An 18,169-nucleotide genomic window follows, 5' to 3' on the forward strand; every position below is an offset into this window, starting at 1 on the left:
TTGGGGCAGAGAGGTGAGGAAAAAAATATTGATTGAGCATCTACCAGTGCAAGATACTCACTAGATGCCTTCAATACCAGAGCTTCTCAAACTCAGTGTGCGTATCAATCTTCTAAGAATTTCACTAAAATGCAAATTCTAATTCAGCAGATATAGGGCAGGGCTTGAGGTGCCATCTTTAATAAGCTCCCAGCACCTGGGACCACACTTTGAGGAGAAGAGCTGTGTGTGCCCCAATGTGGTCCAGTGAGTACTCTGGGGTCCCTCTCATGGGCAGGGAAGCTGAGGGCCCCATGAGCTCTCCCAGCTTCCTGAAGGCACCCCATTGATGAGAGCTGACTGTGCTGTGCTTTGCTGACCGCAGGGCCTGCTCCCTGCCCCCTGCCTCCAGGTTGGGGTAAGTGGCACCTCTCTCCCTCCAGCTCCGCAGTCTTCCCCGAGGTTTAGGTCTTCCAGGTTTACAAAGTCAGGCCCTCCTGTCGGCAGCTGGCCTCCACCCTGGAGTATCTGAGCTTGCCTGTTGCAGCATCTAAAGATAGTCTCCCTCACAGGAAACAAGATACTATTGGCTAACTCTGCAAATAAAATGCTCTTAGAGGGAAGGAAAGGGAAATACTCATCTCTGGTAGAGTCTGCGCAGGACAGGGTGGCTGATTGGCAGATCCAGAGGTTCCCTTGGCAGTCCACGCCAGGTAGGTGCACAGGACTAGTTGGGTACCTGTGGGTGGGGTGGAGCAGTGGACAGCTAACAGGTTAATAATGTTTGTTTGCCTTACGTGCAGACAATGGAAACCATTTTCCTGGGGATGTTGTAGCCTAAATATGTCCAAGGGGATGGAAGAATGGGGGAGGCAAGGAGTGACCAGATCATTTATAATTACACTCAACCTGGTGGAATAAGATTAGAAACATTAGTAATTACATTTTAGAGACGTGGAGAAAAGCTCATGATTTTATACTAACTGAAAAAAGCATGAAAAATTGCATCTGGATGCTGTCGAGGAATTATTGCTAATTTTTTGAGATGAGAAATTGCATTAAAGTCTTCTTTAAGAAAGAGTGCTTATCTTTTAGAGATGCACACAAGTGTTTATGGGTGAAATTAAATAATTCGGGAGAGACATTAAGTGGGGAATAGAGGAATATTGACCATGGGTTGCTAATTGTTGAAGCCAGGTGATGGGTACAAGGAGGTTCTCGCTGCTTTTTTTGAAAAGTTACTTTTTATATGAAAATTTCATAATAAAGAGTTTTTTAAATGTTATCTGCATTTTAATATAAATATAAATGCACTTAATATAAATATAAAATATGTATAAAATGTAGATAGAGAAAAGCTAAAAGATTGCTGTGGTTGATTCTAGGAAACTGCATTGCAGATAGATTCATGGGGTTTTTTTCCTTTTTCTTCCACTTTTTGTGCCATATACAGGTTTTTGGTTTTTTGGTTTTTTGGGTTTTGTTTGTTTGTTTTTTGTTTTTTGAGACAGAGTTTCGCTCTTGTTGCCTAAGCTGGAGTGCAATGGCACAATCTTGGCTCACTGCAACCTCTGCCTCCTGGGTTCAAGCGATTCTCCTGCCTCAGCCTCCCAAGTAGCTGGCATCACAGGCATGCACCACCGCCCGGCTAACTTTGTATTTTTATTAGAGTTGGGGTTTCTCCATGTTGGTCAGGCTGGTCTGGAACTCCCGACCTCAGATGATCCACCGACCTCGGCCTCCCAAAGTGCCGGGATTACATGTGTGAGCCACCGCGCCTGGCCCATCTACAGTTTTTTAGAAAAGCTATTTTAATTAATAAATTCCTGGCACAAATTTAGTGTTCAATTTTGATATATGCTGTTACAACCATTGTGAGGACACTCAGGCTCAGGTTTGTGTGGGTGGAAAACATGGTCTTCAGAAAGACATTCTGAGTGCAAAACAGGAGGAAATCCATCAGAGACCCCAGCTGAGGAATGGCCACGGCTTGTTATTTCTCTTGCCTTGCCTCTGGCAATCACAGCCTCACAGAGCCTGCAATCCTTGCTTTGTGAGTTTATTGCTCAGTCCAGAGAACGGCTAAGCAATTTTAGGATTCTTTCAACAACCCCTCCACAAAAAAAAAAAAATTAAAAATAAAAATAAAAAAATTAATTTTTGAAATACTTGAGGTAGAAAACTTGAGGCAGAAAAAAACTGAGCCAAAAAAAAAGGAAAATTGAACCATGTGAAAGCAGGCAAGAAAGCTTGCATTGCTTGGGGCACAGTTCGTCCCAGGCCCCGAGGGCGCTTTGGAGGGACCTGGGTTTCCTGAGAAGAGGCAGGGTGAGCAACAGATCTGTGCTGCAGAGCCTTGGGGACCACTGTGGGTTGGGAATGGGGGCAGTGGATTGGGGTTCAAAACCCCTGGGAATGAGAAATGGGCTTAGGAAGGTTAGGGTGTATTCTTTCAGCTTCCTCTTCGCTTGGCTTTATTTTCACAAAGGAAAGCAGGGCAGGAAATAGTCTCAGCCCAAATTCAGTGTGGTTCTTCTTAGTGCTCAGGCTGACCTGGCACTTGCCACACCTCTGGGAAGGGAGCACCTACTATTCATCAGCCACGTGCCAGTCTCCACAAAGTCTGCCCCTGAGCCCTGCTCCTCAGCTGACCCCGCTTCACAGATGGGGACATAGGCAGCTTGGCTTTGGAATGAAGTCCTGGCTCTGCACTTGGTGACTGTGCACAGCGCTTGCTAAGTCTGCTGCCTACTTTTAAAATGGAGATTGTTCATCAGGCTTTGAAGCCACATAATGGGTATGTGTCGACTTTCTGCAAGGATTAAAGGCATGACATAGAAAGTCCCAAACACACTGCCTGACCTGTCTTTGGTGCTCAAGAAACAATATATATTGTTGTCATGAGGAAACCGAGTCTCAGAAAGTTTGGATACCTGAAAAACACTGACTACTATTGAATGAGGTTGTGAAGAATCCAGAGCTATAGGGGCAGGAGAGCAAAGAACGTGTTAGAGCTGACCCAGTCCACCCCAGCCCAGGAGGAACCCTGCCCGGCCCTGGGCAGCTATGGCACAGTGGCAATGTCAGGTATGGTTCTCCCTAGCCAGAGACCCTAGCCTCAAAAAACCTCCTGCTTGGGATCCAGGCATCCAACTGCTCCTCCCCAGCCCCAGCCTCTGACCCAGTGTCCTGAGTTCAGAGACGTTTGGAACCAGCACCTGTAATGGAGGAGCTGAACAAGGAGGGGAACTTCTGCTGCTCCATAGCAGGTCATGGTCGTAGGAGGGAGTGGAACCTGAATGGCAGAATCCAGATCTTGGCTGCCTTTCCCGAGGACATGTTCTGATTCCTAGCAGCACAGCCCAGGCATTCCGAGAAGTCGGGCTCTCTGGCATCACTCACTCTGCCCAGAAGAGCCGGGGGAAAGTTGGGGCTTCTAGCTGAACCTTGATCCCACCTGCCCTCTTGAGGGGCTTGGAATCTGCTGGCTGCTACACAGGTGGGATTGTCACAGCACACTGGCCACAGCTGATGCTTCAGCCCCCTCATCTTGTTTGGCCAAAATGCAGCATTTTAACTTGTGAGTAGGGAAGAAAAGCTGTATTATATGTCTTTAAACATCTTCCTAGACCACCTTTGTTTTCCCCTTAAAGTGTGCTTAAGGAGAAAACAAAGTCTCCTTTCAGTGTGTTGTATTTTGTTTATTGCAAAATACAACACACTGAAAGAACACTGTCTGGGTTAGCAAAGTATTAGATTTAATTTCCCACATTACCACCATCCGGGCTGAGAAAGAGAACCCAGAAGCCTCTCTCATGTCCCTTCCTGACCACAGCCTCTTCCTCTCCCATAAAGAACCGTAAGTCTGACTTTTATGGTGATTACTTCCTTGCTTTTCCCTGTAGTTTGACTGAATCTAAATATCATCCCTAAACAATGTAGTTTAGCTTTGCTTATTTCTGATCTTCATATATGGATTCATATTTTTTGATTTGGCTAAAGACTAAACTTTTAAAATGCATCCATGTTGTAGGAGATGTACATGCACAAAAATTTTCACGGCGACATTGTCCAAACTAGCAACAAACTGAAAGCCACCTACGTGTGCATTAGCAGCAGAAATGGCAATAAATCACGGACTATTCATACAGTGGAATCCTATGCAGCAATGAGAACTAGCAGTCTACAGCCACACCAACAGCACGGGTGAGATGCTTTCAGAAATACTGAGAAGAATTTAGAGATAAAGGCACAATTGGTCCATATCCACAGGGCACTTAATCTAGTGCATCTCCACCAGACACAATTTGTATTTCCATGAGCAAGAGTCATTTGCACTGCTATCTGCTATAACCTACGGTGCTGTAAAATTAGCTCAGGCAATAAAAGGGGGAGGTAGCCCCAAAGAGTATGCTAGAAAGGACTCCCAGTCCTTTCATCACTCAGTGTGTGTCTATTTTCAAAGTCTTTCATCATTTTTCCTTGTAGTTACTTAGTGTGGAATTTGAGACCCCTCTCTTTGTCCCTCTTCTCCCTTTTTGGCCTTGGCTTTCTCTGCATCCTTCCCGGAAGCCCTGCACTCAGCCTAAACTGACTTTCCTAAACACTCCGGGAGCATGTGGGTCCCTCCCAGCTCCACCATCTTTACTGCCTTCTGTTTCTGTTTCCCTCTGCCTGGCCTTGGCCCTGGGAAACCGTCCTATGCTCACACCCTCTGTGACTTTGTCTTCAAAGCCCACCCGCTATTCACTGCCACCTCCATCTTGGCCAACCCGGAAGACTTTCCCCATTGTTAAAACATCAGCTCAAATGGCAGCTTTTTTTTTTTTTTTTTTTTTTTTTGGTAATATCCTCTTGATCACCCTCCCCCAGTTTTTAAGGAGACAGATATAGAGGTTCAATCCTTGGGCTTCCCATAACTTTTCTTACATTCTGTTACTAAACAATAATAAACACTTCTAGGAACTGTATCTTAAACACTTTTGCCTCTACAGAATTTAGTACAATGCTTAGTATTGGTGAAATAGAATTAACAAAGTCTTCTTTCAACACAGAGATTCTCTCCACAAAAGGAGTAGAGAAAGAACAGTTTTATTATGGAATAAGCAGTAAACCAAAACGTTCAGAGCATTATAGGCCTTCTACTAAGAGGTTGCAAGAACAGAAAGAAATCTCCCCCTTTTGTATAGCCAAGTGGATACAATCTGTTACACACGTGTTATCAAGACAAACAATAACGTTCCTCAAGTAAAAGGTCTTGCCAGCACCGTTTGCCATACATGGTTCACTCTAAATTTACCTGGTAATTAGGGTAACAACTTGTGTTAGCTAACTGGCTCTACCCAGAGGAAAATCAAATTTATCTTTAAGACAAGGGATAATTTTGCAGCACAGAGCAAGGTTCTTCAGTTAGGCTCCTACCTTCCCACAGAAACTAGGAGATAGAAGCACTGTCTCCCTTAGGCTTGTTTACATTTCAAAGAGATGACGCCCAGGTCCTTGGAAAAGACTAGCCTAGCTCATAAAGCTGACAAAAAGCCTATATAGTTTCAAAAGGATTTACATGCATTCAAAGAGAGGAGAAAATACATACAGTTTTCTAGGCGGGCACGGTGGCTCATGCCTTTATTCCTAGCAATTTGAGAGGCTGTGGAGGGTGGATCACCTGAATTCAGGAATTCGAGATCAGCCTGGCCAACATGGCTCTACTAAAAATATAAAAATTAGCTGGGTGCTGTGGTGGGTGCCTGTAATCCCAGCTACTCGGGAGCCTGAGGCAGGAGAATCACTTGAATCCAGGAGGTGGAGGTTACAGTGAGCCGAGATTGCACCATTGCACTCCAGCCTGGGCAACAAGAGTGAAACTCCGTGTCCAAAAAAAAAAAAAAAAAAAGTTTTCTAAAGTAAATGCTCTGAGAAAAAAAGGAGGTGAGGTGATCTCTGTCCTAATTTTTAACAAGAAGAATTAAAGGTTTTTATTTTTAATTTTTACTTATCCTTAGACTAGAATATGGTACAGATGCTCAAAAATATTGACTTAATTAATAATTAAACAATTAACAAGTCCGTCTTTCTCAATTATGAAGTATTTGCCTTCAAAATTTTGCAGTTTACTTTGACATAAATAAATAAATACCATAAAGTATTTTGAAGAGGAAAGGGAAGGGTGGGGCTTCAAACACAAAATAATGGCAGGTTTTGTAAAGGGGCAATTCACTAAACCCAATAGGATTCTCCTGTTGCTGTTTTTTTTTTTTTTTGGTGGTGGCTGGAGGGGGTGGTTGGGTGTGCATTTGGCCAGTGTGAAACCCCGGCGGGTAGACAATGCCATGCTGTTCTAGGTGGGCTCATTGCTATGGGAATAGATAGTCACTGAATTTACTTGCATAGGGGATGGGGTATAAAATGTTTCCTCATGGCTCCTTAACATGGAACTCAGCACTCCTCTCCCCATCAGCCTTTGCTCTCTCTGCATCCCAAGGGATGTGTATTATAAAAATAGCTGCCATCATAAATGAGAAAACCATCAGGACCTGGTAAAACTTGGCTTCCCAAACAGTCAGGGGTCTGGGCATGGCAGCCAACTGAGAACCTTTCTGTCTAGTGCAAGGTAAACAAGATTTGCCAAGACTTCATCAACTGATCCAGCTCCCTGTCTCCAAACAGAACCTCATCTGAATGCTCAGAGGCTTTGCCCCAGAGGTGTCATGTTGCCTGTGCAGGCTGCTGGGCAGCCTCTCTGTTGGCAATAGACCACACTTTTGCTGACCTAGGACTCATGTTGCTCTTTAAGACTGCTTCCTTGGCCAGGCATAATGGCTCACACCTGTAATCCTGGCACTTTGAGAGGCCCAGGCAGGAGGATCTCGAGGCCAGATGTTCAAAACCAGCCTGGTCAACATAGTAAGACCCCATATCTACCAAAAATAGCTGGGCATGGTGGTGCACACCTATACTCCCAGCTACTTGGGAGGCTGAGGTGGGAGGATTGCTAGATCCCAGGAGTTCAAGGCTGTAGTGAGCTATGATCACACCACTGCTCTCCAGCCTGGGGAACAGAGAGAGATCCTATCTCAAACAAACAAACAAACAAGCAGTTTCCTTCTGTTTGATTCTTGCTGAAAAATTGAACATGCCAGAGCTAGCAAGGCTCTTAGAGGTGGTCTGGTCCAATGCTTTAATTTCATACATCAACAAACTGAAGCAGAGCGGAGTGACCTGCCCAGGGTCTCTCAGCCATTCATCTTCGGAAATGTGTGGGCTCCTGTGAAACATGTGGCTCTTAAAAGCACTATCATATATTTGAAGGCAGAAACTAGGCTAAACCTTCAACCTTCAGACTTTTCCTCTCCAGAGAAAATGACCCCAGTTTCCTCACCATCGTTAATGGGAGCCAGATTCCTGGGGCTCTGGCAGTGTGGACAACCTAGTGGTGGCTGGAGGAGCAAATAATACCCCACCTTCCATTTTCCACTCACCAATCCCTGAGAGCCAGCCTGCTGGGTTATGAGCCTAGAGGGGAAAACCCCAACCAATTCAGAGATGCATCATGGACCAGTTTCTCTTAAGGGGCCTGGGTCTGCTATTTTCAGTTCTACTTTGAGAGAAGTGGCCTGCAATATCCTGCAGATTTCCCCTCCAGGGAGAAAAACATTGTGCAGTGCAAGGAGCACAGGCTTTGTGGAAAGAGGCATCTGGGGTTAAGATCCTGCCTCTTTTGCTTCCTTGAAAACCAGTTAACCAAATCTCTGGGCCTCAGCTGGTTAATTTATACCATGGGGATCATCATTTCTCAAGTGGGATTGTGAAGAGAATATGGTGGGATCTTGTATGTGGAGCATGACACTTAGCAGGCACCCAGGAATGGCAGCCTCCTCTCCTTCTAAGCTGGGACTTTCTGAGGGTAACTTCAGATTCTGCAACGCCAACAGCACAATGATATCCTCATAAGGAAAGTTTGGGTTGGGGCTCCTCGAGCAATTCTCTACTCTCATTTGGTACAAAGAAAAAAATTAAGCCTTACAATTTTCTTGGCACCAGACTGAACCTCAAACCTAGTCTTCGCTTTTACTAAAAAGCCATAAACAGAGACCAGGAGAGTAAAAACTACCAGAAGATACACTGGATCTAGAAAACAGTAAGCTAGATGTGAAGCCAAAAGAGAAGGGGAAAGCAACATAAAAGGATGTCAGATAGAAGAAGAAATGGATTTGGGCCATCTAAAGAAGAAGGGAAGTATAGAAAAGGGAAGCTGATTGGAAACAATGGGTAATGATGAGCGTCCCTCCCCTAAAAAGTTAAAAAATAAATAAGCAGGCATGAGAAAAGGAAGTAGGCCAGAGGAAGTAGACCAGGATCAGCCGCGGATGTGAGTGGGGAATTTACAAATTTCTACTTGGGTGTGAAACGTGTACACTCAAAGCTCTGTCTAGGTTCACCGAAACTCTCAGCTCAAGGCCATTTAGTAAAACCTTGGCTTAACTGAATAGTGGGTAAGGAGGCCTGAGGATGGCCCAGAGAAGGTTTAAATTCTTACTGGCTACTGCACTAAGTTGTAAAGTGCAGCCTTAGTTGATGGTTCTTTTATTAGTGCAACATCCCAGAATGCATGTGTCTTACAACCCTTGTGGATATGAAACCCAGCTGGGTAGACACTGCAAAGTCTTACCTCATTTGATTCTTCCATTTGGTTTCTATTGTCCCTCAGGGACAAAGGAAAGCCATGGTCCAGCCTAAGATGAAAGCTATTTAGACCTCTGGCAGGCCTTTAACCACCCTGCAGGCCACCCCCAAGGCATGGCCACACTCCCATCTGCTGCCAGGGGGCCCTATCTTTAGGCTCAGCTCCCAAACCTTGAACATCTTGGAGGATACACAAATAGGAGGTGCACTCAACTCAGGCTCAGTATTCCTTAAAAAGCACCTTGCTAAAGCTATCAAGTTCACTGGAATAATTCTGTGAAGGACACATCTTCACTGATGTCAGATTTCTGATGTAAATGGTGCCTTCACATGCTCTGGGGCATTTGGCTACCAAGGGTGGGTTTGAACTAGTTCCAGCACACAGAGTACAAGTCCCTTCAGAACCAGGCAAAACCCTATGTTGCCCCATGACTCATGCTGTTCTTGAGACTTGCATAGAAAACAGAGCTGCTGTTACCCACGCTGATATCTATTTCATGACTACATATGTTCAAAAGCCACATGTGAGAGGCATGGTTGAAATGAGAGGTTGTGTTTTCCAAGTTGTTTTCTGACTGTCTCCCTTCCCACATCCTCAGGCCTTCAGAATCCCTCTCCAGGGATAATTACTATTACCACCACCAGTGTATTCCTTAAGAGATATTTAAACCTTGTACAAAATACGCACACATCATTATTTCCCACAAATGACAGCATACTATGTACATGGTACCTCACCTAGCTTTTTTCATTTACCAGTATATCTTAGAGATTGTTCCATAACAGAACATATAGATTTGCCTGTTTTTGTTGTTTTTCCCAAGTTTCCAAGAGCTGGAAACTGTGTTTTTAAGCAGCTGCTTGGTATTCCATTAATTGGACTTATCGTAATTTGATCTGTCCCTAGTGATGGACATTGGGGTTGTTTCCCTTCATTTGTATTTCAAGCTTGCTGCAGTGACAGTGTACACACTTGCTTGAGCATCTATGTGTCTATGACAAATCCCAATAAACAATTTAAACTAATTTAATTCTTATGCTCTCAAAAAACCTAAGAGGTTATTTTTTAGAGGAGAAAGCTAAGGCTGTTGTTTTGATGCCTTTTTACCACTGGATTTGGGACTCAACTGTTTGGTAGTCATTGTGTCCTTCTCCCCTGCCAGGATTTGAACCCTAAGCCCAGGGCCCGAGTCGCCTCCATCTTCAAGGGAGAGTGGGAAGAGCACAGGCCTTGGCCTCAGTCCCGCTCCCCGTGCTTCCAGCTGTGGGATGGGCCAGGTGCTTCACCCAGCTGTGCCTCCTGTGAGGCATGATGTGTGCAAAATGGAAATGTGAATATAAAGGTCAACAATGTCCCTCAATGACCAGTGCTGATCCTCAGAATCACGTGGGAACTCGTAGAAAGCGGTATCTGTACCACTCTTTCCTCTGTAGCATGGTCCAGATGACTCGTAGCAGGGACCACAGTATGCTGGGTGAGCACCCACTGCATGCACTCACTGTGCCAGCACCGAGAGACTCCTGTGGGAGCCATGGCAATTCTAGGGTCTTCACTGGGGACTCTGAGACAGCAGGGAGCTAGGATGAGGGCTGCAGAGTGTTCTTCTGCCCGCACTGAGCAGACCCCTTGGATGGCAGGGAATAGTCCCAAGCCAGATGGGTGCCCATAACTAGCCATTTGGCTCTCAATACATAATACCACCACGTGTCAGGCAACATCATCCCGCCCAGAGCATGACCTGAATTTGCATCCCATCTTCAGAGGATACATTGACCCACTTCTTCCATTCTGCCTTAACCAAAGCTTTTATGTGAATTTTCCCCATTGAGAAGACAAGCTCCTTCCTGGCTTAGACTGTGCTTGACTGATCTTTTCATGAGCTCCCCACCAAGCCAGGACCACCCGAGGCTTATATGGAGACTCGGTGCACATTAGAGATGTTCCTGTGCACCTGGCAGCCCTGAGCCCAGGCACCCAGTAAGGCAAAGGGCCAGATTTGGGACCCGTCTGCCACTCAACCAGAAAGTCAGTTGCTTATTTCTAACTTCCCTGCCTTCTCCACATTTGTCCCATTCCTTCCTCTCATCATGAATATCCCCAGAGCCATTCAACAGGGCAGTGAATTAAATATAGAACCTTTTTTTTTTTTTTCAGAATTGCAGAAAGGATTAGATTGATAATGATCCAAGTAGAGCAATAAGCCTGACAGTTTAGTAAAAGCTCAATAAAGGGCGGCTTAGTTCCCCTCCCCCAAAATAATCTGAAAAGAAAACGTGTCTTATTTCAGGGGGAAAAAAAATAAAGTGACCTTTAAAGATCAAATTCCCAGGATACCCAGGGTAGAGGTGGAACATGGGAGTCCACAGGCAGCCTTGATGATTCCAAAGATCCAAAGGGCTTCTGCTTCCTCACATAATGCAGGAAACAAATTGAACATGTATTAAGTGCTTGCTGTATGCGACACACTGTGCCAGGTGCTCCCCCTAAAACAGTTCTGTGTACAGGCATGAGAATGAATCCCGATCTTACAGACAAAGAATGTTATACTCAGAAGTTTCAAGCTCACCCATCACTCAGCCAGAGAGGACAGATACAGGATTCAATCTCGGGAGCGCCCGAGTCCACAGAAGTTCCTGGGCTAAAGGACCGACCACAGGCATGTGAAGAGATGCAGGACAATTTTTATTGGATTTGAGGTCAGCTTTGCCAGCTCTTCTCACTGGGGGAAGGGGAGGGAGAAAGTAGCTAGCTCCAGGGTCCCTAACATAGAACCACCAAGGACTTGACTATTTTTACTCATACAGCAGCGTGTCTGGGAAGATCATGCTCTGTGACAAGCTACAGGCACTAAGTAGCAATTTCTGTTTCCCCACATATAGCTTGAGTCATATGAAACTGACATGGATGTGGCTCAAAAATAGCTGCATGTCAGCCATTTTATACCATTCGACTTAAATATTATTAATTAATGTCACAACCAGAGATTATTCTCTGAGAAAAGGGCATTGCAGCCTGAAGCAGAGAAGGCATACACGTTCCCTGAGGTTGAGAACTCATCACAGCCTGAGACAGCTTGGGTCGTAAAGCCCCGGCCCACTTATCCCAGGAGATTCTGGGTGAGATGCAGTCCTCAAAGAAGAGGCTGGGAAGGGAGAAGTGACACCCTGGCTGGGTGGGCCTCATCTTGGTGAGACACCGCCTGGGTAAAACCATCATGGAAAGGGTATAGTGGGGCGTGGAAACTCCCTCAGTTAAAGCGTGAGGCTTTGCTGTAAGTTGTGGTAAAGAGGGAGGCGGTGACAACCAGGAGGCCTGTTTTGAGGGTTTCTGAGGGACCCATCTGCATCTGTGGTATCATAAGGAAGGGAGGAGGAGACACCCAGAGGAGCAGTGTGAAGGGGCTGCCTCCCAGCCAGCTCTGGAGTGAATGACCAAGTCCTGGCTGCGAAAAGAAGGGGAGTGCAGCCTGCAGAAGTGTCTTCTTTTTTCAATTCCTGCTCAGAAAGTAACAGGAGATAAGAATAGTGGGGAAGACCAGACCAAAGTGAAGTATGAGGCTGGTAATGGTAAGGGGGAATTAGTCACTCGGAACCTAGGCCAGTAGACATCGGAGCCCCATCCTCCATCTTGGATCAGCCAGCCCCTCTATGACTGCAGAGCCCTGAATGATGGCAACATCTCCTCTTCACTTAGGGTTGTAGGATGACCAACAGTCCTGATTTGCCTGGGAGTGGGGGGTTCCCAATAGGTGGGACTTTCAGGGCTAAAACCAGGAAAGTCCTGGGCAACCCAAAATAAGGTAGTCACTCTAGAGTGTATGACTGTCTGATACCTGCTAAGAAAGAGAAGGACTTGGTTATAAGGAGAAGAGAAAGTGAAATGTTTCTCAAAAAACAAAGATGAGGGCTTCCCGGTGCTGTTCTGCCCAAGGCTCTGGGTCTGAAGCTTCTCTCTCCAGGCCTAGCTTCGTGGAAAAGTAAGGAGCCAGAGAGTGGAAAAGATGGAAATAAAGGAAGAGAATGGAGAATTGCTTTGGGGAAGTTTAGACTGGAAGTGTGAATTACAACTGCATCCCCAAGTCACCCCATCTCACCCCTGCCTCCTGCTCAAGGCTCTCCCTCTCTCATCCACACATTGGTCAAACTAGCTAGCTTTTGGAGAGAGTTTGGACAGTCAAAGAAAAACAGATCTGTCTCAAGCTTCAAAAAGCCTAGAGCTGGCCAGGCGCTGTGGCTCACGCCTGTAATCCTAGCATTTTGGGAGGCTGAGGCAGGTGAATCATCTGAGGTCAGGAGTTTGAGACCAGCCTGGCTAACATGATGAAACCCCATCTCTACTAAAAATACAAAAATTAACCAGGCATGGTAGTGCACGCCTGTAATCCCAGCTATTTGGGAGGCTGAGGCAGAGGAATTGCTTGAACCCCAGGGGGCAGAGGTTTCTGTGAGCTGAGATTGCACCACTGCACTCCAGCCTGGGTGACACAGCGAGACTCCATCTAAAAAAAAAAAAATTCCTAGAGCCAAATGCTCACGGAGCCATTTACTGCATGACTTTGGGCAAGTCAAAGGACTCTGCCTATCCTGTCAAAAGAGTCTGTTGCAGTCTTCATCGCAAGACTGTTGTGGGGATTAAACAACATGGCAAATGGGAAGCTGGGAAATGTAGTGTGCACCCAACCAATATTTGTTTCTTCCTGCCTGCCTACATATAAGGCCACACAGAATTCCAACTTTGTTTCTCTGAGAACTAATGCAGTTACTTGTTTTTCTTTCTGATCCAGACTGTCACCATGGATCCGTTCCCTGAATCAGTTACAGAAAACTTTGAGTACGATGATTCAGCTGAAGCCTGTTATATTGGGGACATCGTGGCCTTTGGGACTGTGTTCCTGTCCATATTCTACTCCGTTGTCTTTGCCATTGGCCTGATGGGAAATTTGTTGGTAGTGTTTGCCCTCACCAATAGCAAGAAGCCCAAGAGTGTCACCGACATTTACCTCCTGAACCTGGCCTTGTCTGATCTGCTGTTTGTAGCCACCTTGCCCTTCTGGACTCACTATGTGATAAATGAAGAGGGCCTCCAAAACGCCATGTGCAAATTCACTACCGCCTTCTTCTTCATCGGCTTTTTTGGAAGCATATTCTTCATCACCATCATCAGCATTGATAGGTACCTGGCCATCGTCCTGGCCGCCAACTCCATGAACAACCGGACTGTGCAGCATGGCGTCACCATCAGCCTAGGCGTCTGGGCAGCAGCCATTTTGGTGGCAGCACCCCAGTTCATGTTCACAAAGCAGAAAGGAAACGAATGCCTTGGTGACTACCCTGAGGTCCTCCAGGAAATCTGGCCCGTGCTCCGCAATGTGGAAGCAAATTTTCTTGGCTTCCTACTTCCCCTGCTCATTATGAGTTACTGCTACTTCAGAATCATCCAGACGCTGTTTTCCTGCAAGAACCACAAAAAAGCCAAAGCCATCAGACTGATCCTTCTGGTGGTCGTCGTGTTTTTCCTCTTCTGGACACCCTACAACGTTATGATTTTCCTGGAGACGCTTAAGCTCTATGACTTCTTTCCCAGTTGTGACATGAGGAGGGATCTGAGGCTGGCCCTCAGTGTGACCGAGACAGTTGCATTTAGCCACTGTTGCCTGAATCCTCTCATCTATGCATTTGCTGGGGAGAAGTTCAGAAGATACCTTTACCACCTGTATGGGAAATGCCTGGCTGTCCTGTGTGGGCGCTCAGTCCATGTTGATTTCTCCCCATCTGAATCACAAAGGAGCAGGCAGGGAAGTGTTCTGAGTAGCAATTTTACTTACCACACGAGTGATGGAGATGCATCCCTCCTTCTCTGAAGGGACTCCCAAAGCCTTGTGTCTACAGAGAACCTGGAGTTCCTGAACCTGATGCTGAATAGTGAGGAGAGATTTTTGTTGTTGCTTCTTACAGGCACAAAGTGGTGGACCCAATGCACACAAAACCACCCTAGAGTGTTGTTGAGAATTGTGCTCAAAATTTGAACAACGAACAAATTGAACTCCCTTACTGCAAATGTCATCAGAACTTTTTGGTTTGCAGATGACAAAAATTCAACTCAGTCTAGTTTAGTTAAAAGGGGGTGGTGAATATTGTTCATATTGTGGCATAACAAAAGGGTGTCTGAGCCCTCAAAGTGAGGGAAAACCAGGGCCTGAGCCTAGCTAGAATTGCCTCTCTCTGACACTCAAATCGTTTAGTTATTATAGATCCCCCAGACTTACATGACATAGCTTTATCACCAGAGAGGGGCTGACACCCATGCTTCTCTGGTCCCAAGGGCAAAATTCCCAGGGAAGTGCTCTGATAGGCCAAGTTTGTATCAGGTGCCCATCCCTGGAAGGTGCTGTTATCCATGGGGAAGGGATATGTAAGATGGAAGCTTCCAGTCCAATCTCACTGATAGATAAGCAGAAGTACATATTTCCAAGAAGTTGAATTTGTACTGTTCTGATTACACAGAACAAATGCCACACACCACCCTTACCATGTGCCTGACCCAGCCTCTCCCCTGATTACACCAGCCTCATTTCCATTAAGCCCTCCTCCATCACATCCCCAAACCTATAAGGGCTCCCCACTGCCTACTGCATTGAGTCAAAACTCAAATGCTTGGCTTCTCATACCTCCATCATGGGATCCTACCAACAGATTCCCCATTGCCTCCTCCTTCCCAAAGGGCTCCACCCATCCTATCAGCCTGTCTCTTCCATATGACCTAATGCATCTCCACCTGCTCCCAGGTCAGTAGGGGAAACAGAAAAACCCTGCCCCCAAATAAGAAGGGATGGATTCCAACCCCAATTCTGGTAGCTTGGGACTAATCGAGCTTCCGTTTCCTTGTCTATAGAAGAGGGATAAGCCTTTCACATAGAGATCATCCTTTCCAGCAGAAGGAACTAGCCACCAACTCTTGCAGGTCTCAACCCTTTTGTTGCTTCTTAGACTTCTTAGACTTCTGCTTCCCCCACACCTGGCACTGCTGTGCTATGCCCAAGTTGTGGTGCTGACAAAACTTAGAGAAGCCTGCAGGTGCTGCTGCGTGGCATAGCACACAGAAGAGGCTGGTTCTTACGATGGCACCCAGTGAGCACTCCCAAGTCTACAGAGTGATAGCCTTCCCTAACCTGACTCTCCTGGACTGCCTTGAATATCCCCTCCCAATCACCTTGTGGCAAGCCCCTGCCCATCTGGAAAAATACCCCATCATTCATGCCACTGCCAACCTGGGGAGCCAGGGTCATGGGAGTAGCTTTTTTCCCCCCTAGAAATGTTTGAAACAATCTAAAACTTTAAAGCTTGAAAATCAATTGTAATAATGCTAAACAAAATGTCATCCAATCTAACCACATCAATATTGTCATTCCTGTATTCACCCATCCAGACTTTGTTCACACTCTCACATGTTTAGAGTTGCAGTCGTCATGTACAGAAGGTTTTATAATCTGATTTGTTTTCTTCTTCACATTAGACCACAAATAGTGCTCGCTTTCTATGTAGTTTGGTAATTATCATTTTAGAAGACTCTACCAGACTGTGTATTCATTGAAGGCAGATGTGGTATCTGATAAATTGCTGTGTATCTGATAGCTCTTTGGCAGTCTTCATGCTTGTATAATGAATGAGAGAATAAGTCATGCTCTTTCAAGATCATGTACCCCAATTTACTTGCCATTACTCTATTGATAAACATTTAACTTGTTTCCAATGTTTAGCAAATACATATTTTATAGAACTTCCATCTGTATAACTTTCTTTCTCCCATTCAATTATTTCCTGTGGTTAAATTCATTGCCATGGGGAAAACTGAGTCAAAGGGCATGGGAACATGTTAGCTTTGGATACACACATATGAAAGTCAATATTACACAACCTTTACTGAGTTGTATTATATACAAAATGTGAATGCACATCCAGAGCTATTCCAAAAACGATGAGACCAGGCCTCTTCCCTCAATAATTTAACATTTAAATGCAGAAAAGAAGTAGAGGAATAATCACACTTTGCATTAGGTGGTAGCACAGGAGTACTGTGTGACTTCTGACCTGAGTCTTTAAGAGAAAGGGGTTCTCCAGGTAAAGAAAGGTGGCATTCAAGGCTGAGGAAACGGCATGTACAAAGGAAGTGTGTGAGAGCATGAGGATCTCACAATGTGAAAAACCTCTGTGTGAATATTAAAAGGTGTTGGAAGTGGAGTGGGTGGTAGGAACCTTCTGAGCTGAGCTGTTAGCTGTGGGCTGAGCTAAAATAACCAATGGAGCGGGTGCTGGTTCTCCTCGGGGTGTTCACGGAGTTTCTTCATTATTACCTGATCCTCATTCCAACTGTTGAACCATAAGATTTTAATTAAAGTTTAAACTATTTCTGGACTTCCAAGAAGTAGGAAATAATTACTTTGGCTTGAGAAATAAAAGAAGAGAAACAAACACTTTCATTTCTAGACGAAAATTAAATTTGTATCATTAGGAACCTATATTTACTCATTCATTCATTTTTCTGAATAGAACAGAATAGGAAGAAAATAAGGAAGCTCATTGAAAAATCCAAAATAGCAAGGATGTTGGTGTCTAAATAAAGGAAGGCATTTTTGGAAAGGACAGTTGGCCCTCAGAGCACACCTGAATCAGACCCACTCCTGCTTCTGAGCTCTGGGCTTCCCAAGAGCAGAAGGATCTGTCTGTGATGAATCCCAACATATTAACTCTCTGCTTTGGCAGGTTATTTAACATCTCTGAGGCTCAGTCTCCTCATCAGAAAAATAAAGGTAAAAGTAGTTCCCACCTGGTAGGGTTGGAGCAGAGGATTCAGTAAGATTACCCCTGCAAAGATCACAGTGCAGACCTGGCAAAGCAAGCTCGAATGAATGGTGGCTATTATTTTTATACTTATTATTTTTATTATTAGACTGAGCTTTTCCCAGCAACTAAACACATGCTGTCTTGTCCTTTCCTTTTGCTTTTCTTAGTAGCAGAATCGCAGACTCTTGGGTGGTTGGAGATAACTGGGTCCAAATCCATATTTCGTGGGTAAGAAAACGGAGGCTCAGAGAAGGCCAGCAGGTGGCCCAAGGTACCACAGTGAATTACTGGGAGAGGTAGATTCAGTCTACCATTTCCTTCCTCATCTTGATAAAAATACAGATCAATCTGGCCTCTAAGAGCAGAGAACACAGAAGGAAGGTCTGCAGGCAGACAATGAGACAGGGAAGAGCAGCCCGCAAAGTAGCTGCAGAGTTTAACAGAATCAATCTGCACATGGACAGGTGTGTGCTGTGTGGCACAGCCTTTGGCAATTGCAGTTTGGAGACATCTGTATCTGCAATGACAGATGGTGTCAACTGAGACTCAGCAGCAAAGGCTGCAGAATTCCCAGAGGCAAATGCTATCAGGCACCTGCTCCCAGGTCAGTAGGGGAAACAGAAAAACCCTGCCCCCAAATAAGAAGGGATGGATTCCAACCCCAATT

At 45.3% G+C, this 18,169-nt stretch overlaps 1 protein-coding gene across 2 annotated transcripts; it reads left to right on the forward strand.

The window, feature by feature from the left end:
- The first annotated feature begins 474 nt into the window (after positions 1-474).
- Positions 475-17,130, forward strand: CX3CR1 (C-X3-C motif chemokine receptor 1). Of its 2 annotated transcripts, XM_031663464.1 has the most exons (3): positions 475-692; positions 11,194-11,358; positions 13,446-17,130. In XM_031663464.1, exon 3 carries the CDS (start codon positions 13,455-13,457, stop codon positions 14,520-14,522), a length of 1,068 nt encoding a protein of 355 aa, XP_031519324.1. In that variant the 5' UTR covers positions 475-692; positions 11,194-11,358; positions 13,446-13,454; the 3' UTR covers positions 14,523-17,130. The 2 variants fall into 2 exon arrangements, with proteins under 2 accessions (XP_031519324.1, XP_003894697.1); XM_003894648.5 differs by lacking the exon at positions 11,194-11,358 and having other exon boundaries at positions 483-692.
- Positions 17,131-18,169: the final 1,039 nt, after the last annotated feature.

This window comes from Papio anubis, chromosome 2 (genome assembly GCF_008728515.1).
Source record: "Papio anubis isolate 15944 chromosome 2, Panubis1.0, whole genome shotgun sequence".
Classification (NCBI taxonomy): Eukaryota; Metazoa; Chordata; class Mammalia; order Primates; family Cercopithecidae; genus Papio; species Papio anubis.

What these genes read in the sequence shown, in the direction of transcription:
- CX3CR1 (XM_031663464.1), top strand. Translation starts at nt 13,455, where the DNA reads ATGGATCCGTTCCCTGAATCAGTTACAGAAAACTTTGAGTACGATGAT.